The following is a 24,847-nucleotide window of genomic DNA, read 5'->3' on the forward strand; positions in this document are numbered from 1 at the left end:
ATCCGTCTCCGGGCTATCAGTGAGGCAAAGGCCATTACAGCGGCGTCTCTCTCCCTGCACTCCCAGATGCTCCGGCAGTCGAATACTTGCCACCTCCGGACTCAAAGCTACTGTTACCCCCTATTCTTTGACATTATGGGCGGGATTCTCCCAGCACCGCGCCGGACCGGAGAATCGCCGCAATCGCGCCCCGACGCTGGCGTGCAATTCTCCGAGGTGCTGAGAATCGGTGCCATTTGTGCCGGCGCGGTTGGTGCGGTGCCGGTCGCGGGTCGCTGTCTGCGGCGGGGCCGCCAATTCTCCGGCCCGGATGGGCTGAGCGGCCGGGTGGAGAAAGCAGAGTCCGGCCGGCGCCGTTCACCCGAGGTCACTGCCGGCGGGAACTCTGCGCGAAGGGTCGGGGGCGGCCTGTGGGAGGGAGGGGGAGGGGGGCTCCGACCCCAGGGGAGCCCTCCGATGGGGTCTGGCCTGCGATCGGGGCCCACCAACCGGCGGGCCAGCTTTTCCCCCCCGGGCCTACTTTGTTGCGTCATGTTGCGTCGGGGCCGGCCCGCTGAAGAAGTCCCCCGCACATGCGCGGGTTGGCGCGGCGCGCATTTGGCGCTGGGAAGGGAGGCGTGAACCGCTCCAGCGCCGTGCTGGCCCCCTGTGACATAATATGCACCAGTATATCATGGTGCAGCCACACACTGATGGACACACAGTGGGACCAATCAACACACACAACATCGCAGCCAATCACCAGTGAGAGCACACGCACTATAAAGACAGGGGGCATCAGAGTTCCCGCTCATTCGAGTAGCAGCTAGCTAGGAGCACAGAGCTCACAGCCTGCAAGGTTTAGAGTAGATGTACGAGGCAAGTTTTTTACGCAGAGGGTAGTGGGTGCCTGGAACTCGCTACCGGAGGAGGTGGTGGAAGCAGGGACGATAGTGACATTTAAGGGGCATCTTGACAAATACATGAATAGGATGGGAATAGAGGGATACGGACCCAGGAAGTGTAGAAGATTGTAGTTTAGTCGTGCAGCATGGTCGGCACGGGCTTGGAGGGCCGAAGGGCCTGTTCCTGTGCTGTACATTTCTTTGTTCTTTGTTTGTTCTTTGCATGGGCACGCCCCCATATACTTACAAGATCCTACTCAAACAGAACGCCACGCCTGTGGTGCATGCACCTCGCAGAGTCCCAGCACCCCTCAAGGACCGCCTCAAGCAGCAGCTGCAGGACCTCCAAGACCAAGGAGTGATCTCCAGAGTTACGGAACCAACCGGCTGGGTCAGTTCCATGGTGTGCGTAAAGAAGCCTTCCGGCGAGCTCGGAATCTGCATTGATCCAAAGGATCTGAATCGCAACATAATGAGGGAGCATTACCCAATCTCCAAGCGCGAAGAGATCACATGCGAGATTGGTCGGGCCAAGGTCTTCACCAAACTTGACGCCTCGAAAGGATTCTGGCAAATTCAACTAGACAGATCCAGCAGGAAACTGTGTACCTTTAACACCCCTTTTGGCAGATATTGTTACAACAGGATGCCGTTTGGGATCATATCAGCGTCAGAAGTGTTCCACAGGATCATGGAACAAATTATGGAAGGTGTTCGCGCCTATGTCGACGACATAATCATTTGGTCCACCACCCCGCAGGAGCATATCAGTCGCCTCCAGCGCGTGTTCAAACGCATACGGGAGCAGGGCCTACGCCTCAACAGAGCCAAATGCTCCTTCGGCCAGACGGAACTCAAGTTCCCAGGGGACCACATCTCCCAGTTGAGTGTGCGGCTGGATGCGGACAAGGTGGCTGCCATCACAGCCATGAAAAAGCCAGAGGACAAGAAGGCGGTCCTCCGATTTCTGGGCAAGGTCAACTTCCGAGGGAAGTTCATCCCTAGCCTCGCCTCTCATACCACAGCTCTCAGGAACCTGGTCAGGAAGACGACAGACTTCCAATTGTTTCCTGCCCATGAGAGCGAATGGACAGAACCATCGCCCGCTGGTCAATATAATACAAAAAGACTTGAACGACATGACGCCTCGCCTCCAGCGCATTCTGCTCAAACTCCGGCGATACGACTTCCAGCTCGTATACACCCCGGGCAAAGACCTGATCATAGCCGATGCTCTGTCCAGGGCAGTCAACACCCCGTGTGACCCAGCGGGATTCGTCTGCCAGGTTGACGCCCGTGTGGCCTTCGTGGCCTCCAATCTACCGGCCACGGATGAACTCCTCGTCCAAATTCGCCGCGAGACTGCGGCTGACCCCCTGCTACAGCGTGTCATGCGCCACCTAACAGACAGGTGGCTCAAGGGCCAATGCCCGCAGTTCTACAACCAGAGACGATCTGGCGGTAGTCGATGGTGTCCTCCTGAAGCTGGACCGCATTGTTATCCCGCACAGCATGCGCCAGCTTGTCTTGGAACAGCTACACGAGGGCCATCTTGGCATGGAGAAGTGCCGCCGACGGGCCCAAGAGGCAGTGTGCTGGCCTGGCATCAATGACGACATCGCCAACACAGTGCTCAACTGTCCCACCTGTCAGCGGTTCCAGCCGGCCCAACCACGTGAGAACCTACAGCCCCAGGGGTTGGTCACGTCCCCTTGGTCCAAGGTCGGCATCGACCTGTTCCATGCGCTGGGCAGGGACTATGTTCTGATTGCAGTCTATTTTTCAAACTACCTGGAGGTGGTACGTTTGCACGACATCACATCGTCTGCAGTCATCCGTGCCTGTAAGGACACCTTTGCTCGTCACGGCATCCCACTCACTGTGATGTCGGACAATGGCCTCTGCTTCGCGAGCCAGGAATGGTCCAACTTTGCCAGAAGGTACAACTTTGTGCATGTGACATCCAGTCCCCTGTACCCCCAATCCAATGGCAAAGCGGAGAAGGGCATCCACATCGTCAAACAGCTCCTCTGCAAGGCTGCCGATGCGGAATCCGACTTCTACCTCGCCCTGCTGGCCTACCACTTGGCCCCACTGTCCACTGGCCTGTCGGCAGCCCAGCTGCTCATAGGTCGCACCCTGAGGACGACGGTGTCGTCCATTCATGTCCCAGACCTCGACCACGTTCCGGTCCTTCAACGAACGCAACTGTCTCGTGCACAGCACAAGGCGGCTCATGGCGCCCGTGCAGCTGATCTCCCTGCTCTGGCTCCAGATGACAACGTCCGCGTCCATCTTCCGGATGGTGGCTGGTCTGCAACTGCTGTGGTTCTTTGGCAGGTGGCCCCCCGCTCGTTCCTGGTTCGTCTACCGGATGGTTCCATTCTGCGCCGTAATCGGCGTGCCCTTCATCTCGTTCCGCGCTCGCTACGTGATCCTCCGCCAGTGCCATGCCCTCCTGTTGTCCCTGACCTGGACTATGCAGAGATTCCGGTTACTCTGCATCCTCCTCACTCTGACGCAGACGGCTCCTGACCCACCCTTGAGGCGGTCAACCAGAATTCCCACCTCTTAAAGTCTGACTTCATTCCCTCCTCCAACCGTGTCAAATTCAGCTTACGCAGTTGGGCCCAGCTCCGTGCCACCTGTATCCCACGGTAACGAAAACTCGCCCCTACCAACCAAAATGGCAGCCTCCCCAACCTCCTCCCTGTCCCTCGGCATTAATTGGAAAATCTCACTTTTCCCCATGTTGAGCTTATACCCCGAAAAGAGGCCAATCTCCCCCAGAATCCCCATGATCCTGTCAAAGCTCCCGACCGGGTCTGAACTATACAACTGGAGATCATCTGCCTACAAAGAAACTCTGTGCTCGGCCCCTCTCCCCCAGCTCAGTATCATCCATCCCCTCGAGAACGCAAGTGCCATTGCCAAGGGCTCAATCGCTAGGGCAAAGAGCAGTGGGGAGAGTGGACACCCCTGCCTCATTCCACCTGTGCACCCATGTTACTCTGTTAGTCCAAACACTCACCTTATACAAGAGCCCTGCCAAACCCCAAACCATCCAGCACCTTGAATAACTACGCCCACTCTACCCGATCGAAAGCTTTCTCCACGGCCACAACCACTTCCATTTCTGCCTACTGCCCCTTCCCCTCTACCATCCCTCACCTGCAATTCCCCAAAACAGTTGAACATACTTACCCAATCCACACCCACACATGGTAAATACAACAATCTGTCCTGCATACACACCCACATTCCCAATACTGGCATCTCCAAAGTTCAGTGTCCCCCCCAGTTCATGGTCTCTCATAAAATTACTTGCCTCCTTTGGCTTGTCAAAATAAAATTCCTGATTCTGCTGCATGACCCACAGGCGAGCAGGATACAGCATCCTGAACTTCATTTCGCCACAGAACAGGCATAGTGATTGTGTCCCAGAGAACAAGCGTGATGATAGTGCCCCAGAGAACAGGCACAGTGATTGTGCCTCAGAGAACAGGCACAATGATAGTGTCCCAGAAACAGGCACAGGGCCAGTGCCCCAGAGAGCAGACATAGTGACAGTGTCCCAGAGAACAGGCACAATGACAGTGTCCCAGAAACAGGCACAGGGCCAGTGCCCCAGAGAGCAGACATAGTGACAGTGTCCCAGAGAACAGGCACAATGACAGTGTCCCAGAAACAGGCACAGGGCCAGTGCCCCAGAGAGCAGACATAGTGACAGTGTCCCAGAGAACAGGCACAATGATAGTGTCCCAGGGAACAGGCACACTGATAGTGTACCGTGTCCCAGAGAACAGGCACAATGATAGTGTCCCACAGAACAGGCACAGTGATAGAGGCGGCTAGAACAGGCACAATGAAAGTGCCTCATGTTAGAAGTGCAGAGATACTGTCCCACCGTACAGGCATGGATATGGTGTCCCAGAGAACAGACGTGGAGATGATGTCTTGTATTACAAGCACAGAGGTAGAGGTAGTGACTGACATTACGCACAAAGGTTTGGCATTGTATATTGCTGAATCAAATGACACAGGAGATTATCTGCACAATGGGACATCAGCTGGGTGGGCTCGGTATTCATTTGGATGTTGGTGCCTCTTATCTGACTGAACATAGTTGACCTCAAGACCTTGAATGAGCTGGGAAAGTGGGAGGGGGCAGAGGCCTGAAGCCACAATCCTCTGCTCTGCTTTCCTCTTTCCTGCACCTGTGACTGGTGATTTGCAGGTGGAGGATGGAAGGTCACTATCTACCAAATCCTCTCGCATCTTAGATATGTAAGGATGGGAATCCTCCAGGATTGCAATTGCAAAGAGATTTTTTTAAATATAAATTTAGATTACCCAATTGGGTTTTTTTCCAATTAAGGGGCAATTTAGCATGGCCAATCCACCTAACCTGCACATCTTTGGGTTGTGGGGGTGAGACCTACGCTGTCACGGGGAGAATGTGCAAACTTCACACGTACAGTGACCCAGGGCCAGGATTTGAACCCTGGTCCTCAGCGCTGCAGTCCCAGTGCTGACCACTGTGCCACGTGCAGCCCCACAATTGCAAACTGATTTAACAAACAAAAATGACTGCTGACTTCCAGTTGCACTCCTTTAATTGAGCAATTATCATCTGTTTCAATTCCAGAAGGACATGCCAAGCCGACCAACAAGGAAGATCCAGGTACACGAGGAGAAACAGAAACTTGCAAAGAGAAGCAGAAAGAATTGTCTCTGTGGTTATGTTGGATGGTTTTGATCTTCCAGCAATCCTTCCTCTGATCAAATTTAATTATATTTTTTTTGCATGAATGGGGAGCTGGGAAAAACTGGGATTCTTCCCTTTAGAGCAGATAACGTCACAGGAAGATTTAATTGAATAATTCAAAATGAGTGTTGTGTTTTGATAGAGGGAAGAACACCTGCCACTGTCAGGAAGGTCAGTAGCCAGTTTATACTTTCTCCTGATTGAAGGGAAGATCTTAATAATGTTTGCCTTATAATGGGGCATGTGGAACATTCCTTCTTCCATTGCTTTCTTTTTTAAAAAGGGCAATTTAGCGTGACCAATCCACCTAACCTGCACATCTTTGGGTTGTGGGGGCAAAACCCACGCAAACACGGGGAGAATGTGCAAACTCCACACGGACAGTGACCCAGGGCCGGGATCGAACCTGGGACCTTGGCGCCATGAGGCAGCAGTGCTAAGCACTGCACCACCTTGTTCCATTGCTAGCTAGGGCCTGCCCTCTCTCCTTTTCCAAGTGCATTGATGACTATATCGCTGCCACTTCCTGCTCTCACCTTGAATTGGATAAAGTAATCAACCTTACTTCAAATTGCTGTTCCCCTTCACCCTTCAGATGGTCCATCTCACACACAAACATATGAATTAGGAGCAGGAGCAGGTCACTCAGCCCCTTGAGTCTGCTCCACCATTCAAAAAGATCATGGTTGTTCTGATTGTAACTTCAACCCCACATTCCTGCCTATCCTTTAATAACCTTTCACCCTCTTGTTAATCAAGAATCTATATGTTTTTAAATAAATTTAAAGTACCCTATTTCCCCCCCCCCACAATTAAGGGGCAATTTAGCGTGGCCAATCTACATACCCTGCAAATCTTCGGGTTGTGGGGGTGAGAATTCCACATGGAATCAAGAATCTATCCACCTCTGCCTTAAAAATATTCAGAGACTCTGCTTCCACTGTCTTTTCAGATAGAGAGTTCCAGAGACTCACGACCCTCTGAGAAACTATTTCTCCTCACTTCGGTCTGAAATTAGCGACTTCTTATTTTTAAACACAGACTCCCTAGTTTTAGATTCTCCTACAGGAGAAGACATCCTCTCCACATCCACCCTATCAAAACCCCTCAATCAAGTCGCCTCTTAAACTTCTAAACTCCAGCAGATACAAGCATGGCCTGTCCAACCTTACCTCATAAAACAACCCATCCATTCCTGGTATTAGACTAGAAAACCTCCTCTGAAATTCTTCTAATGCATTTACATATTTTCTTAAACAGGGTGACCAGTCCTGAACACAGTACTCCAAATGTTCTCCATACATCTGAAGAATAACCTCCTTACTTTTATAATCAGTTGCCCTCACAATAAATCATAACATTCTAACTACTTGCTGTATCTGCATACTAACCTTTCGCGATTCATGAACTAGGACAACCAGATCCCTCTGTACCTCGGAGCTCTGCAATCTCTCACCATTTAGATAATAAGCTTCTTTTTTATTTTCTTCTGCCAAAATGGACAATTTCATTTTCCCACATTGTACTCCATTTGCCAGATCTCTTCCCACTCACCTAACCTATCTATGTTGCCTTGTAGCCTCCTTATGTCCTCTTCACAACTTACTTTCCTCCCTACCTTTCTGTCATCAGAAAATTTAACAACTGTCCCTTTAGTATCTTCACCCAAGTCAAGGATATAAATTGTGAAGAGTTGAGGCCCTGGCACTGATCCTGTGGCACACCACTTAGTACATCCTGCCAACCACAAGAAGACCCATTTACACCAACTCTGTTTCTTGTTAACCAATCAATCTTCTATCCATGACAGTATGTTAACCCCTTCACATGAGCTTTAATTTTCTACAGTAACCTTTGATGTAGTACCTTATTAAATACCTTCTGGAAGTCTAGGTACAGTACATCCACCGGTTCCCCTTTATCCACAGCCCATGTGACTCCTTCAAAGAACTCCGATTAATTAGGTAAACATGATTTCCTTTTCACAAAACCATGTTGACTCTACCGGATTGCCGTGAATTTTTCCAATGCCCTGCTATACCGCCTTTAATAATAGCTTCTAACATTTTCCCTATTACAGATGTTCGGCTAACTGGCCTGTAGTTTCCTGCCATCTGTCTCCCTCCCTTTTTTTGAATAAAGGAGCTATATTTTCAACTTCCGATCTAATAGAGCCCTCCCCAAATCTATGGAATTTTGGGAAATCAAAACCAATGCATCAACTGTCTCACTAACCACGTATTTTAAGATCCTAGGGTGAAGTCCATCAGGACCCGAGGACTTCTCAGCCCACCGACCCAACAATTTATACAATACGACTTTCCTGGATTGTAATCTTTCTGACTTCCTCCCTCCCTTTCATTTCCTGATTTGCAGCTATTTCTGGGACGTTACCTGTGTACATTGAAGATTGATGCAAAGCAAAATAGCTGTTTAATTAATCTGCCATCTCCTTATTTTCCTTTATTAACTCCCCAGATTCACTTTCTGTTGGGCCAATGCTCACTCTGTTGACTCATTTTGATTTAAATACCTATAGAAACTCTTACTACCCGTTTTTATATTTCTAGCTTGCTTTCTCTTAGAATCTAATCTTTCCTTCCCAAATAATGTGGAGGAACAGAGAGATCTTGGGGTTCATGTCCACAGATCTCTGAAGGTTGCCACTCAAGTGGAGAGAGCCGCGAAGAAGGCCTATAGTGTGTTAGCGTTTATTAACAGGGGGCTTGAGTTTAAGAGTCGCGGGGTTATGCTGCAACTATACATGACCCTGGTGAGACCACATTTGGAATATTGTGTGCAGTTCTGGTCACCTCATTATAGGAAGGATGTGGAAGCATTGGAAAGGGTGCAAAGGAGATTTACCAGGATGCTGCCTAGTTTGGAGGGTAGGTCTTATGAGGAAAGGTTGAGGGAGCGAGGGCTTTTCTCTTTGGAGCGGAGGAGGATGAGAGGTGACTTAATAGAGTTTTATAAGATGATGAGGGGGATAGATAGAGTGACGTACAGAGACTATTTCCTCGTGTGGATGTAGCTGTTACAAGGGGGCATAACTATAAGGTTCAGTGTAGGAGAGAAAGGAGGGATGTCCGAGGTAGGTTCTTTACTCAGAGAGTGGTTAGGGTGTGGAATGGACTGCCTGCTAAGATAGTGGAGTCGGACACTTTAGGAACTTTCAAGCGGTTATTGGATAGGCACATGGAGCACACCAGAATGATAGGGAGTGGGATAGCCTGATCTTGGTTTCGGACAATGCTCGGCACAACATCGAGGGCCGATGGGCCCGTTCTGTGCTGTACTGTTCTATGTTCTATAACTTTTTGGAATAAATCCACGGAGGCAGAAGTCTCTTCGGCAGAATCCCTTTTATTAACAAAACCAACAGCAGTACGACCAGGTGCATTCCGCTTGCTGTCTACACTGGGACTGCAGAGGATCTGACACTCCCTGTTATGTACAGAGAAAGCGGTTCCCTGATTGGGCCATTAATCAAGGAACTCATATTCCAATTGGCCAACCTCAAAGTCTAAGTCATTACATCTTTAAGCCATTCTTTGCTGTTCTTATGTCCAATCTTCTGTCCTGCCACCTGTCCTTGCACAATTTTATGTTTTTTTTTAAAGTGTGAAAATGTCTTTTAGCTTTCTTAGTTAATCACAGATGGTGGGACCTCCCCTTGGAATTTTTCTGTCTCATTGGAATGTATCTATTCTGTGTATTCTGAAATATTCCTTTGATTGTCTACCACTGCATCTCTATTGATCTATACCTCATTTGCCAGATCACTTTAGCTAGGTCTGCTTTCATGCCCACATTATTGCCCTAATTGAAGTTTAAAATGGTGTCTTGGTTACACTCATCCCTTCCTCAAACTGAATGTAAAATTCAATCATATTATGATCGCTGCTGCCGAGGGGGCACCTTCACTATTCCTATCTCATTGCACAATACCAAGTCTAACATTGCCTACTATAGATTATCATAGATTATCATAGAATTTACAGTGCAGAAGGAGGCCATTTGGCCCATCGAGTCTGCACCGGCTCTTGGAAAGAGCACCCTACCCAAGGTCAACACCTCCACCCTATCCCCATAACCCAGTAACCCCACCCAACACTAAGGGCAATTTTGGACACTAAGGGCAATTTATCATGGCCAATCCACCTAACCTGCACATCTTTGGACTGTGGGAGGAAACCGGAGCACCCGGAGGAAACCCACGGGGAGGATGTGCAGACTCCGCACAGACAGTGACCCAAGCCAGAATCGAACCTGGGACCCTGGAGCTGTGAAGCAATTGTGCTATCCACAATGCTACCGTGCTGCCCTCTGGTTGGCTCCAGAATTTGCTGTTCTGAGAAACTAACATTTGATGAACTCACCTATGCTACCTTTGCTCATTTGATTTTTTCCAGTCTATATGTAAATTTAAAACCCATGATTATCACTTTAGCTTTCAGACAAGTTCCAATTATCTCTTCCTTAATACTCTATTCTACTGTATAGTTACACCTGGGGCTCTGTACACCGTTCCCACAAGAAACTTCTTTCCTTTATAATTTTGCTAATCTACCCAAACTGCTTCTACATCCTGGTTTCCTGAAATTGGGTCACCCCTCTCCAATGTGTTAATATCATCATTAATTAAGAGTCACCCCTCCACCTGTTCATAACTTCCTGTCCTTCTTAAATGTCACATACCCTTCAATATTTAGGTCTCAATCTATGTCATCCTGTAGCCATGTCTCTGTAATAGCTATCGGATCATACTTTATTTCTATATATGCTATTTGTTCATCTGTTTTGTTTCCAATGTTAAATGTCGTTGGATCCAGAGCCTTTAATTTTGTTTTTTTAAATTATTTTTGTAAAGTCTGGCCTTGCCTGCTGATTTACTCTTAGATTTGTACTCCATCTCTTCCTGTCAAGACCTGTTTATAATCTTCCATTTTAGTACCTTTCTCCTTTGCCCTGTCTCGACTCTTTGATTTACCACATCTTCCCAAATTTGATCCCTTGCCCCAACTATTTAGTTCAGAACTCTCTCTACTTCTGTAGTTATGCAGCTTGCTAGACCACCAGCCACAGCACGGTTCAGATATATACCATTCCAATGGTACAGCCCCCACTTTCCCCAGTACTGGTGCCAGTGCTCCACAAACTGGAACCCATTTTCCCTTCATTAGTCTTTAAGCCATGTGCTCAATCTTCTAATCTGTTTTATCCTATGCCCGTTTGCACATGGGTCAGGTAATAATCCAGAAATTATGACCTTTGAGATTCTGCTTCTTAATTTGGTGCCTTGCTCCTCATATGAACTGTGCAGAACCTCCTTCCTCATGCTGCCTATGTCATTGGTACCTACATGGGCCATGATCCTTCCCCTCCCACTGCAAGTTCCTCTCCAGTCCTCTCCAATATACAGAACCGTGGTGGGCAGCACGATAGCCTTGTGGATAGCACAATTGCTTCACAGCTCCAGGGTCCCAGGTTCGATTCTGGCTTGGGTCACTGTCTGTGCGGAGTCTGCACATCCTCCCCGTGTGTGCGTGGGTTTCCTCCGGGTGCTCCGGTTTCCTCCCACAGTCCAAAGATGTGCGGGTTAGGTGGATTGGCCATGCTAAATTGCCCTTAGTGTCCAAAATTGCCCTTAGTGTTGGGTGGGGTTACTGGGTTATGGGGATAGGGTGGAGGTGTTGACCTTGGGTAGGGTGCTCGGTGAGCCGGTGCAGACTCGATGGGCTGAATGGCCTCCTTCTGCACTGTAAATTCTATGATAATCTATGAAACATGGCTGTCTGGTTTCTTGTTCTTTGCTTTATGGAACAGTATCAATCCTCCTCACTATACTGTCCCCTGTTACCACTACATTCCTTTTAGCTCCCCCCATTTAATTGGCTTCCTGTACCGCAGTTGCATGGCCAATCAGCTCATCCGCCCAGCTGCACCCATTCTCTTCCAAACAAGCTGAGTGTAGCTCAAAGTTATTGGACAATTATGCAGGGCAAGTAGTGCTGTAATAGTTGGGGATTTCAATTGCCCTAAGGTAGACTGGGAAACGGGTTGAGTGTGGGGCACGGAAGGGGAGAAGTTCCTGCAGTGTGTGCAGGAGAACTTCCTGCAACAGTACCTTTCCAGTCCTACCAGGGAGCAAGCGGTGCTTGATCTGGTCCTAGGAAATTAGGCAGGACAGGTGAAGAGTGTCAGAGTGGGGGAGTCGTTGGGAAGTAGCGATCATAATATAATACGATTCAATATTAAGTTGGAAAAGGATAAAAATCAGTCAAGGATTAAGATCCCAAACTGGAAAAGGGCAAATTTTGGGGTTCTAAAAATTGATCAAGAACAGGTTGCTTGGACACGCATTTTGGTGGATAAAACAGTAGATGGAAAATGGGAGACTTTCAAAGGAGAGATGAATAGGGTGCAAGCTAGATACGTACCCATGAGAACTAAATACGGGGTACCCAAAGCTAGAGTACCTTGGATGGCTAAAGATATGGATGATAAAATAAGGAAGAAAAAAGAGGCATATGATGCAAGCCGGAATAATAATAGCAATAGAAATCAGGAATAGTATCTTGTAATCCTACACAACAATGACTGTACGTTTCATAGCAGCATTAGTCCTACATCACACTGACTATACCTTTAATATCTGGGCGTAGTCCTGCACCATAATGTCTGTATTTTAATATCAGGGTGTAAGTCTACACCACAATGATTATACCTTTAATATCAGGATGTAGTCCTACACCACAATGACTGTACCTTTGATATCAGTGTTAGTCCTAAACCACAATGACTGTACCTTTAATATCAGGGTGTAGTCCTACACCATAATGACTGTACTTTAATATCAGGGTGTAGATCTAATATCAGGGTGTAGTCCTGCACCATATTGACTGTACTATTAATATTAAGATGTAGACCAACACCACGATAACTGTACCTTTACTACCACACTATAGTCTTACAACACAATGACTGGACTCTTAATATCCAGGTTATTCAAACACCACAACGACTGTACCTTTAATATCAGGGTGTAGTCCTACACCACAATGATTATATCTTTAATATCAGAGCGTTTCTCTACACCACAATGACTGTACTTTTACTATCTGAATAGAGTCCTACACCACGGTGACTGTACCTTTACTATCAGGGTGTAGTCCTATACCACAATGACCGTACCTTTAATATCAGGATTTAGTCCTACACCATGATAATTTTACCTTTACTATCAGGGTGTAGGCCTACACCACAATGACTGTACCTTTAATATCGGAGTGTAGCTCTACACCACAATGAATGTACTTTTAATATCGGAGTGTAACACTACACCACAGTGACTGTACCTTTAATATCAGGGCATAGGCCTACACCACGGTGACTGTACCTTTAATATCAGGGCATAGGCCTACACCACGATGACTGTACCTTTAATATCAGGGTGTAGGCCTACACCACCAAGACTGTACCTTAATATCGGAGTGCAGCTCTACACCATAATGACTACCTTTAATATTAGGGTGTTATTCTCGTCTGTGGAGATTGGAGGAGTCAGTTTTCCTGGGCTTCTCATTATTTCTGATGTTTCCATGGTTCGTGTGCCAAAGTTAAGGGCCAACGGGAGCCCCCACTGGGTAGGTTCACTCGCTAAGCAATGCCTGCACTATGTGATTGATGCTGGTTTTTGATCCTTTTTCAGAGTTCGTTGCATTTGACGCCTGTGGAAGGCGGGAAGACCGAGAAATTTCGAATAAAAAGAGTCGGATAATAGGAGGTCAACCCGGTAATTCCCCCTGGACCGTGAGCCTTCGCAACAGGTAACGTGAGCAAGGGCAGTAACCTAAGGGACAGATTCCAGGGTTATAAATTACACCCTCAAAGCACTATGTGCTCCGTCACACAATGACAACGCTCTCTGTGTGAATAGAAAAGAATGCCAGCCTCACAGTGTCCAGTCCCTTTATAATCACTAGCTCTGCTTCTACAGTTTCCCAGGCTGGTGAAACCCTCACTTGAATTTTAAAGCAGCTTGCCACCTTGCCAATATATGACTCACACGGGTAAGTGTTAGAATGAGCTCCTGAGGTTCCTAGCCTGTTCGCCACAACCTCAGGCCATGAAACCTCAGTGGAATCTGAAGATAAAAACAGGTCAATTCAGCTGCACCATATCCACCCAATCAATGATCTAACACAGGAACTAAAGATCAATCTCTCTAAGTGCAACAAGCTCGGTGTAACATCATTAAGTGACGTCGAAAGAGGTGTCATTTTAATTTTTTATTGAAGGTGCGGAGAGAGGGCTTAATTTCATCAACTTTTCTTTCATTTTCCTTTTCTTCACATGGTCCATCTTTAACATTTTCCCCTGCTTTCTCAACTTTTCTCTCTCCATTTCTGTGCTAGGTTGACTCACTATAAGGCCACTAACTGCCACAGCTCCCTTGACAAAATCTCTTCACATCCTGCTTCCTGTAAGGTCTCCATTCCATTCTCCCGATTTCTCCATCTCCGTTGCATCAGTTCCGAAGATGCAAGCACTTCAGATACGTTTTCTTATTTCTCAACTGAGGATTCCCTGGGCTCCCACCACCACAGTGGCCGACAGGGCCCTCGACTATTTCTGTTCCATTTTCCGTGTAACTGCTCTCAATTCTCCCTCCTGCTCCCGGAATGATTGGGTTTCCTTGTCCTCACCTTCCACTCCAGCTTGAATCCATGCAGCATCCTCTGCCATTTCTGCTACCTCTCACATGATGCCACCACCAAACATACCTTCGCCTCCTCTCCTTTTCGGTGTTCCATAGGGACCATTCCCTCCAGTACACCCTGACCCATTCCTCAGTCTGCCCGAAAGCACCCTCACCTTCCCACGCCACTTTGCATGCAAGTTCAGGAGATGCAGCACCTGCCATTTTACGTCCTGCCTTCTAACCCTCCAAGACTCCAAATACTCCTTCCAGGTAAAATAATGATTTGCTTGCACTTCTTTCAATTTACTATTTTGCATTTGCTGCTGCCAAAGCAGTCTCCTCTACATTTGGAAAACCAAAAATAAATTTGCAGAACATCTTTGTTTAATTTGCAAGTGTGATTCTAGTTCCTGGCCACCTGTCATTTTAATTCTCTGTCTCACAACAACGCTGATTTCTCTGTCCTCGGCCTGCTGCAGTGTTTCAATGAAGCTCACGAAACAGCCCCTCATTTCTCGGTTAACGACTTTACAGCCTTCTAGACTCAGCACTGAGTTCAACAATTTTAGATTCTAATCATGAACCCCATTTTGTTTAAAGCTTTGCTATCTTTAATAAAAAGTCATCCAGACTCAAAACATTAGCTCTCTTCTCTCTCCACAGATGATGTCAGACCTGCTGAGGAACCCCATTTTGTTATTTTCTTTTTGTTTCTGGGGGCTTTCAAATTTTCTTCTGTTTTCAGACAAACCCATCTGGTTCCCCCAACATCCTTTATGGGAGGAAATCTGCCAACCTTACCTGGTCTGGCCTACATGTGACTCCAGATCCACAGCAATGTGTTTGACTTTTTATTTGTAAAATATTTTATTAAGGCATTTGTGATTTTATAACAGTAACCGTAAACCATATACAAACAACTATAAACATAGTGCAAAGATCCTCTACCGCCCTCACAGGTCCCACCTTTCTAGAACAGTAATCTAGACCAGTGTTCTTCAAACTTTTTTTCCGGGGACCCATTTTTACCAACCGGCCAACTTTCGGGACCCAACCAGGCCGACCTTCGCAACCCACACCGGCCGACCTTTGCGACCCACGCCGGCCGACCTGCGCGACCCACCATTTTCTCTTACCTTGTTTGCTGCTGCCAAAAATGGAGGCAATGGTTTTGGGTCCTTTTGGCCCTCTACAGGCTCCTCCAATGGAACCTGTTGGATGAAGGTGAAGCCTTCTGGTGTCGGAAAGTATGGAGTCTCCATCTGTCCAAAGTTCTGCATTTTGTTCCTGTAAAATGTGATCAAATAAATCCCCCCTGAACTTGTAAAAAAAAAAATGAATAAAATAAATGAAAAAAATAAAAATTAAATGAATAAAATAAATGAATAAAACTCCCACAAACTTGTAAAACAAAAAGCTCCAACCGTTCAAAAAAAAAAGCAGCCGCACTGCGCATGCGTGCCTGATCATCGGCGCTGTTATTAACAGCTGGCTACTGCGGCTGTTGCACACAGATTTGCGCGATCGGGAGCGCCGCGACGGACGGCTCCGACACCCTCCCGACACCCGCCCGCGACCCACCCGCGGGTCGAGCCCCCGAGTTTGACAATGCCTGATCTAGACTAAACCCCCCCTCCCCCCCTCTGTTAACAGTTAATTTTCTCTGAAGTCAACAAACGGCTGCCACCTCCAGACGAACCCTAGCATTGACCCTCTCAGGGCGAACTTGATTTTCTCAAGACAGAGAAAGCCAGCCATGTCATTGACCCAGGTCTCTGATTTCAGGGGCTTCCAGGCCCTCCATGCTAACAATATCCGTCTCCGGGCTACCAAGGAGGCAATGGCCAAGACGTCAGCTTCTCTCGCCCCCTGGACTCCCGGATCCTCAGACACTCTGAAGATCGCCACCCCTGGACTCGGTGCCACCCTTGTTTTTAACACCGTGGACATGACAACTGCAAACCCCTGCCAGGATTCCCTAAGCTTCGAACATGCCCAAAACATGTGGACATGGTTCACTGGCCCTCCCACGCACCTTGCATACCTGTCTTCTATCCCAAAAAGCTTGCTCATCCGGGCCACCGTCATGTGTGCCCGGTGAACGACGTTAAATTGTATCAGGCTGAGTCTGGCGCATGATGTGGACATCTTGACCCTGCTTAATGCATTTGCCCAGAGACCTGCCTCTATCTCTCCCCCTAACTCCTCCTCCCATTTGTGCTTCAGATCCTCTGTCTGTGTTTCCTCTGTCTCCATGAGTTCTTTATACATATCTGAGACCTTCCCCTCTCCCACCCATACTCTAGAAATTACCCTATCTTGTATCCTACGTGGCGGTAGGAGCGGGAAGTTTGGAACCTGCCTTCGCAAGAAATCCCGAATCTGCAGATCCATAAACCCCATTCCCTCCCGTCAACTCAAACTTCTCCTCTAACTCCCTCAAACCGGGGAAGCTCCCATCTATAAACAAATCTCCCATCCTCCCGATCCCTGCTCTCTGCCATCCCCGAAACTCTCCATCTAGTTTCCCTGGGGCAAACCGATGGTTGCTACAGATTGGAGCCCAAACCGATGCTGCCTCCGCTCTCTCATGTTTCCTCCACTGCCCCCAGGCTCTCAGTGCTGCCATTACCACCGGGCTTGTGGAGTACCGGGCCGGCGAGAAAGGCAGAGGTACCATGATCAATGCCCCTATACTCGTGTCCTTACAAGATGCTGCCTCTACTCGCTCCCACACTGACCCTTCCCCCACTACCCACTTCCTAATCATGGCTATATTTGCTGCCCAGTAATAGTTTCTAAAGTTCGGCAGCGCCAGCCCATCCTCCCCCCGGCCCCACTCCAGCATCACCTTCTTCACTCGCGGGGTTTTACCCACCCAAACAAAACCGAAGATCACCTTATTTACCCGCTTGAAAAAGGCCTTTGGGATAAAGGTGGGGAGACACTGAAAAACAAACAGGAATCTCGGGAAGACCGTCATTTTCACTGTCTGTACCCTCCCTGCCAGTGATAACGGGAGCATATCCCACCTTCGGAAGTCCTCTTTCATTTGTTCCACTAACCGGGTCAAGTTTAGTTTATGTAACAGCCCCCAGTCTCGTGCCACCTGGATCCCTAAATAATGGAAACTACCACCCACCACTCTGAACGGCAGCTCTCCCAGTCTCCTTTCCTGCCCGCTTGCCTGGATCGCAAACATCTCCCCATGTTCAATTTGTAACCCGAGAAACGGCCAAATTCCCCTAAAATCCTCATGATCTCTCCCATCCCCTCTAACGGGTCGGAAACATACAGGAGCAGCTTGTCGCGTATAGCGAGACCCTGGGTAGGATTATCCGAGCCCCGCGCCGGGTTGCCCCGTGGCGGTAGGAGCGGGAAGAATCACCGCAACCGCGCCACGCCGCCCCGACGCGGCACACGATTTTCTGAGAAGCGGCGCCATTTGCGCCGGCGTGTTTGGCGCGGCGCCGGTCGCGGGCCGCTGTCCGCGGCCGTGCCGCCGATTCTCCAGCCTGGATGGGCCGAGCGGCCACGCAGAAACGGCAGATTCCCGCCGGCGCCATCCACACCTGCTCGCAGCCGGCGGGAACTCTGTGCGCAGGGCCGGGGGACGGCCTGTCGGGGGGTTCCTTCACTGTGGGGGGCCTCCGCTGGGTTCTGGCCCACGATCGGGGCCCACCGATCGGCGGGCTGGCCTCTCCAGCCCCGGCCCTATTTTGTTACACAGCCGGCCCCTGAGCCCGCGTGCCATGTTGCGTCGGGGCCGGCGCGTTGAGGAAGTTCCCTGCGCATTCGCGGGTTGGCGCGGCACCACTGCGCATGGGCGGCACCACTGCGCCTGTGTGGGTTGGCGCGCCGCCCAGTTGGCGCGGGGAAGGGAGGCCGGAGTGGCGTGAACCGCTCCAGCGCGGGTCTGGCCCCCTGTAGGGGGCAGAATCGGTAGTGCCCGCACCTGTTTCGCGCCGTCGTGAAACGCGACGACGTTCACGACAGCGCGGACACTGCCTCCATTTCGGAGAATCCCGCCCCCTGTGTTCCATCCCACCCCGGACCAGCCCCTGGAAGCTCTTAACGCCATTGCCAGTGGCTCAACGGCCAGAGCGAACAGCAACGGAGAGAGGGGGCATCCCTGTCTAGTCCCCTGGTGCAATCTAAAATAGCCCGACGTCAGCCGGTTCGTTCGAACATTCGCCTCTGGTGCCTGGTACAGCAGCCTGACCCAGTCGATGAAACTGTCCAAACCCGAACCGCCCGAACACCTCCACAGATAGTTCCATTCCACCCGGTCAAAGGCCTTCTCTGCGTCCATTGCGGCCACTCCCTCCACCTCCTTTCCCTCTGGGGGCATCATGATTACATTCAAGAGCCTTCTAACATTGGCCGTTAGCTGCTTACCCTTAACGAACCCCGTCTGGTCTTCCCCTATCACCCCGGGACACAGTCTTCTATCCTTTTAAAAAATATATATATTTATTAAAGTTTTTAACACAATTTTTCTCCCTTACAAACAATAACCCCCCTGCCCCGCCCCCCCCCGTAACAAAAAAAACAACAACAAAAACGAGAAATTGCGCAGAGCAAGATATATACATGGCAAAATAGTATATTTACATAGCTTTGTACACTGGCTCTCTCCCGTACGTGCCCGTTTCCCCGACTCTTCATGTTATCTCTTGCTCATCCACCCCCCAGGCAGCTCCACCCCCCCCCCCCCCCCCCCCCCCTCCGGACGCCCCACCCCACCCCCAGATTGCTGCTACTGCTGACCGACCTTCCTCTAACGCTCCGCGAGATAGTCTAGGAACGGCTGCCACCGCCTGCAGAACCCCTGCGCAGACCCTCTCAAGGCGAACTTAATCCTCTCCAACTTTATGAACCCAGCCATATTGTTTATCCAGGCCTCCACGCTGGGGGGCTTCGCCTCCTTCCACATTAGCAAGATCCTTCGCCGGGCTACTAGGGGCGCAAAGGCCAGAATGCCGGCCTCTTTCGCCTCCTGCACTCCCGGTTCGTCCACTACTCCAAATATTGCTAGCCCCCAGCTTGGCTTGACCCGGACTTTCACCACCTGAGATATTGCTCCCGCCACTCCTCTCCAGAACCCCTCCAGTGCCGGGCATGACCAAAACATATGGACATGGTTCGCCGGGCTCCCTGAGCACCTTCCACATCTGTCCTCTACGCCAAAGAACCTGCTCAACCTCCCCCCCATCAAGTGAGCTCTGTGAACCACCTTAAATTGTATCAGGCTGAGCCTGGCACACGAGGAGGAGGAATTAATCCTACCCAGGGCATCAGCCCACAGACCTTCCTCGATCTCCTCCCCCAGATCCTCCTCCCATTTACCCTTCAACTCTTCTACCAGCGCTTCCCCCTCTTATTTCATCTCCTGGTGTATTGCCGACACCTTGCCCTCCCCGACCCATGCACCCGAGATCACCCTGTCTTGAATTTCTTGTGCCGGGAGCAACGGGAATTCCCTCACCTGTCTCCTCACAAAAGCCCTCACCTGCATATATCTAAAGGCATTTCCCGGGGGTAACTCGAACTTCTCCTCCAGTGCCCCTAAGCTCGCAAACGTCCCGTCAATGAACAGGACCCCATTCTTCTAATCCCCGCCCGATGCCAGCTCTGGAACCCCCCATCCATCTTCCCCGGAACAAACCGGTGGTTACCTCTGATCGGGGACCATACCGATGCTCCCATTGCGTCCCGGTGCCGTCTCCACTGGCCCCAGATCCTTAACGTTGCCGCCACCACCGGGCTCGTGGTATACTTTGTCGGCGAGAGCGGCAGCGGTACCGTCACCAACGCCCCCAGGCTCGATCCTGGACAGGCTGCCATCTCCATCCTCTTCCATGCCGCCCCCTCTCCCTCCATAACCCACTTGCGGATCATCGCCACATTTGCTGCCCAGTAGTAGCTCCCTAGATTTGGCAGAGCCAACCCTCCTCGGTCCCTACTGCGTTCCAGGAACCCTCTCCTTACCCTCGGGGTCTTATTCGCTCACACAAACCCCATAATACTCCTACCTACTCTCTTAAAAAAGGCCTTGGTGATGGGGAGGCACTGAAACACAAACAGAAACCTCGGGAGGACCACCATTGTGACCGACTGCACTCTACCCGCCAGCGAGAGCGGTAACATGTCCCATCTTTTGAAGTCCCCCTCCATTTGCTCCACCAAACTCGTCAGGTTCAGTTTATGTAGGGCCCCCCAACTCCTGGCTATCTGGATCCCCAGATACCGAAAGCTCCCCTCCGCCCTCCTCAGCGGTAGGTCCCCTATCCCTCTTTCCTGGTCCCCTGCCTGTAATATGAAGAGCTCACTCTTCCCTACATTGAGCTTATAGCCCGAAAACTCCCCAAACTCCCTTAGAGTCTGCATGACCTCCACCATCCCCTCCATTGGATCCGCCATGTACAGCAACAGGTCATCCGCATATAGCGACACCCGATGCTCTTCTCCCCCTCGGACCACCCCCCTCCATTTATTAGACTCCCTCAATGACATGGCCAATGGTTCGATCGCCAATGTGAACAACAGGGGGGACAGGGGGCACCCCTGTCTTGTCCCTCGGTACAGTCGAAAGTACTCCGACCTCCGCCGGTTCATCACTACACTCGCTACCGGGGCTCTGTAAAGGAGCTTAACCCAACTAATAAACCCTCCCCCGAACCCAAACCTACGCAGCGCCTCCCAGAGGTACTCCCACTCTACTCGGTCAAAGGCCTTGTCCGCGTCCATAGCTGCCACTATCTCCGCCTCTCCCTCCTCCGATGGCATCATCATCACGTTTAAAAGCCGCCGCACGTTTGTGTTTAATTGCCTGCCCTTTACAAATCCCGTCTGGTCTTCATGGATCACCCCTGGGACACAGTCCTCGATCCTCATGGCCAGCACTTTTGCCAGCAACTTTGCATCCAAGTCTTCTATCCTTGAGAACAAGATTTTAGCTAACAGTTTGGCATCAACATTCAACAGGTAGATCGACTTGCAAGACCCGCATAGCTCTGGGTCCTTCTCCTGCTTCAGGATCAGTGAGATTGAGGCCTGTGACATTGTCGGGGGAAGAACACCTCGCTCCCTTGCCTCGTTAAACGTCCTCACCAACAGTGGGCCCAGAGTCTCAGAGAACTTTTTATAAAATTCCACTGGGTAACCATCTGATCCCAGGGCCTTGCCTGACTGCATGGCCTCCAGTCCATCTGCTATTTCTTCAATCCCTGTCGGGGCTCACAGCCCTTCTACCAATCCTTCGTCCACCTTCGGGAACTCCAGCCCTCCTAGAAATTGCCTCATTTCTTCCACTCCAGCTGTGGGTTCCGACTCGTACAGCTTGCTGTAAAACTCCTTAAACACCCCGTTGACCCCTGCTGGGTCCAAGATTGTGTTCCCTCCTCTGTCCTTCACTCTCCCTATCTCCCTAGCTGCCTCCCTTTCCCTGAGCTGGTGCGCCAGCATTCTACTAGCCATCTCTCCATATTCATATATCGCCCCCCCCTCGCCTTCCTCAACTGCTCCACCGCCTTCCCCGTAGATAACAATCCAAAGTCCACCTGTAACCTCTGTCGTTCCTTCAGTAATCCTACCTCCAGGGCCTCCGCATACCTCCTGTCTGCCTGAAGTATTTCCCCGACCAACCAATCCACCTCTGCCCTCTCTTCCTTCTCCCTATGGGCCTGAATCAAAATCAGCTCCCCTCTGACCACTACCTTCAGTGCGTCCCAAACCATTGCTGCTGGGAGCTCTCCCGTATCGTTAATCTCCAGGTAGTTCTGGATGGATTCCCTCACCCGCCCGCACACCTCCTCATCCGCTAACAGTCCCACATCCAATCTCCATTGTGGGCGCTGACCACCCTCCTTGCTCACCCGTAAATCCACCCAATGTGGGGCATGGTCCGACACAGAAATCGCCGAATACTCAGTGTCAACCACCCCCGCCAGTAAAGCCCTATTCAAAATAAAAAAGTCGATCTGGGAGTATACTTTATGTACATGTGAGAAGAAGGAGAACTCCTTAGCTCTTGGCCGTCCAAACCTCCATGGGTCTGCCCCACCCATCTGCTCCATGAACCACTTTATTTCCTTCGCCATTGCCGGCACCCTGCCTGTCCTTGAACTCGACCGGTCCAGCCTTGGGTTAGTGACCTTATTGAAGTCCCCCCCATGATCAGCTTGTGTGAATCCAGATCCGGGATCTTCCCTAACATCCGTCTTACAAACTCCACATCATGCCAGTTTGGTGCGTAGACATTCACAAGCACCACCGGCAACCCTTCCAGCTTCCTATGATATATCTACCCCCCACATCCACAACTATTCTCCCCGCCTCAAATGGCACTCGCTTATTAATCAGGATCGCTACCCCTCTAGTCTTAGAATCCAACCCCGAGTGAAATACCTGCCCGACCCATCCCTTCCTCAGTCTGGTCTGATAAATTACCCTCAGGTGTGTAGCATTACGTCTGCCTTCAATCCCCTCAAATGTGCGAACACACGAGCCCTCTTAACCGACCCATTCAACCCTCTGACGTTCCACGTGATCAGCCTGGTCGGGAGGCTGCTCACCCCTGCCGATCAACCATCCTCCTTCTTAGGCTAGCCTCCAGCCCGTGCCCCGCGCTCCTTCCGGCCCGCCCTCAGGTAGCCTCCGTCCCCGACCTCCCATTTATCTCCAAGCAGTGCACGAGCAAGAACAATTTTAGCAGAGTCCCTACAGCAAAGATCAGTCACCTCAGTCTCTATCTAGACCTTTGCTTTTCACAAAGTCCATTGCTTCATCCGGCGACTCGAAGTAAAATTGCTGCTCTTCATAGGTAACCCATAAACGAGCTGGATAAAGTAGACCAAACTTCATCTTCCTCTTGAAAAGGGTCGATTTCATTTGGTTGAATCCCGCTCTTCTCTTGGCCAGGTCCGCACCCAGATCTTGGTAGATGCGCAGAATGTTATTCTCCCACTTACAGCTCCGTGTCTGCTTGGCCCAACGCAAAATCTGCTCCTTATCCAGGTATCTGTGCACTCTTACCACCATCGGCCTCAGTGGCTCATTCGCCCGCGGCAACCTCGCAAGCGTTCTGTGCGCCCTGTCCACTTCCAGAGGTCTAGAAAATGACCCCTCGCCCATTAACTTCTCGAGCATATTCGCCACCTAAGCCCTTGCGTCCGTTCCCTCACATCCCTCAGGGAGGCCAATGATGCTCAAGTTCTGCCAGCAGAACCTATTCTCTAGGACCTGCACCTTGCCTTGCAGCCTTTTCTGGTGCTCTTTCATCAACCCCACCTATGCCTCCAGCTCAGTTAGGTGTTCCTCGTGCTCAGCCACCATTTCCTCCACCTTCTGGACTGCCCGATCTTGGGCTTCCAGTCTCTGCTCCACTCGAGTGATCGACTCCATGATCGGGTCCAGGCATTCCTTTTTTTGCTCGGCAAAGCCCTCCCGAATAAACTCCACCAGCTGGTCTGGTGTCCACTGGGCCGCCAAGCCAGTACTCTGCAGATCCGCCATACTTTCCTTTGCTGGAGAATCTACACGTGCCTGCTCGATTCGGTTCTTCCTTCCCTTACATCCACTTCTGTACCATGTCTCCATATACTGTCTGGGATTCCTCCTCACAGTCTCATCCACCACCGACCCCTCAGCCGAATTCCGAAAAAAGTCGGGGGGGAAAAGGTCAAAAAAGTCCGCCATGAGCGTGAGCCGCCAAATGTGCGACCTACTCTGTCTTGGCCGCCACCGGAAGTACCGTGGTTGACTCTTAACTGTACTCTGGAATGACTGAGTAAGATGGTCAATTCACGGGCAATTAGGGATGGGCATCAAATGCTGGCCAGCCAGCAACACCCGCAGCCCATCGTCTATTTTATCATTTAACTTCTCCTGCCTTCCACCCATCACAGACTTTCCTGTTAGTTTCCCCCACCTTTCCCTGCCTCTCCACTTGCATGAAACCAGTTTATTGCCAATACATTCCTCTTCAGATGAAAGCTCATGGCTCTGGGAAATGGGCCGGAATTCTCTGACTGTTGGGGTTCTCTGTTTCTACCGGCAGCGCACCCTCGGCAGCGGAGTTCCCATGCGGGAAACCCACTGACAAGCAGCGGGAAGAGAGAATCCTGCTGCCAGCGAACGGTGTGCCACCGAGAAACACAATAAGTCTAGAAGATATAGACTCAGAATTAGGTCATTCGGCCCATCGAGCCTGCTCTACCATTCGATCATGGCTGATATGTTTCTTATCCCCATTCTCCTGTCTTCTCCCTAAAACCCCTGATCCCCTGAACACGCGGCGGGGGGAACCGAAGAATCCAGCCCTGCTATCTTTGTTTCTTTGTCCACGAGCATTGCCAGATCTGCTGAGTATTTCCATCACTTTCTGTTTTGCTTAACAACTTCCAGCTTCTGCGCCATTTTATTTAAATGTTCCATTTAACTGATTGTCAAGAATCATCCAATCAAGCAACAAAGAGGGGCAGATCA

General features: G+C 50.2%; 1 protein-coding gene across 1 annotated transcript in view; it reads left to right on the forward strand.

Moving 5' to 3' along the window:
* mst1 (macrophage stimulating 1) overlaps positions 1-24,847 on the forward strand; it is a 261,194-nt gene that overhangs the window by 200,819 nt on the left and 35,528 nt on the right. The window contains exons 12-13 of the mRNA XM_072472033.1: positions 5,533-5,568; positions 13,367-13,484. Coding sequence (XP_072328134.1) covers positions 5,533-5,568; positions 13,367-13,484 — 154 coding nt within the window. The remainder of the gene's footprint in view (positions 1-5,532; positions 5,569-13,366; positions 13,485-24,847) is intronic.

This window comes from Scyliorhinus torazame, chromosome 13 (genome assembly GCF_047496885.1).
Source record: "Scyliorhinus torazame isolate Kashiwa2021f chromosome 13, sScyTor2.1, whole genome shotgun sequence".
Taxonomy (NCBI): domain Eukaryota; kingdom Metazoa; phylum Chordata; class Chondrichthyes; order Carcharhiniformes; family Scyliorhinidae; genus Scyliorhinus; species Scyliorhinus torazame.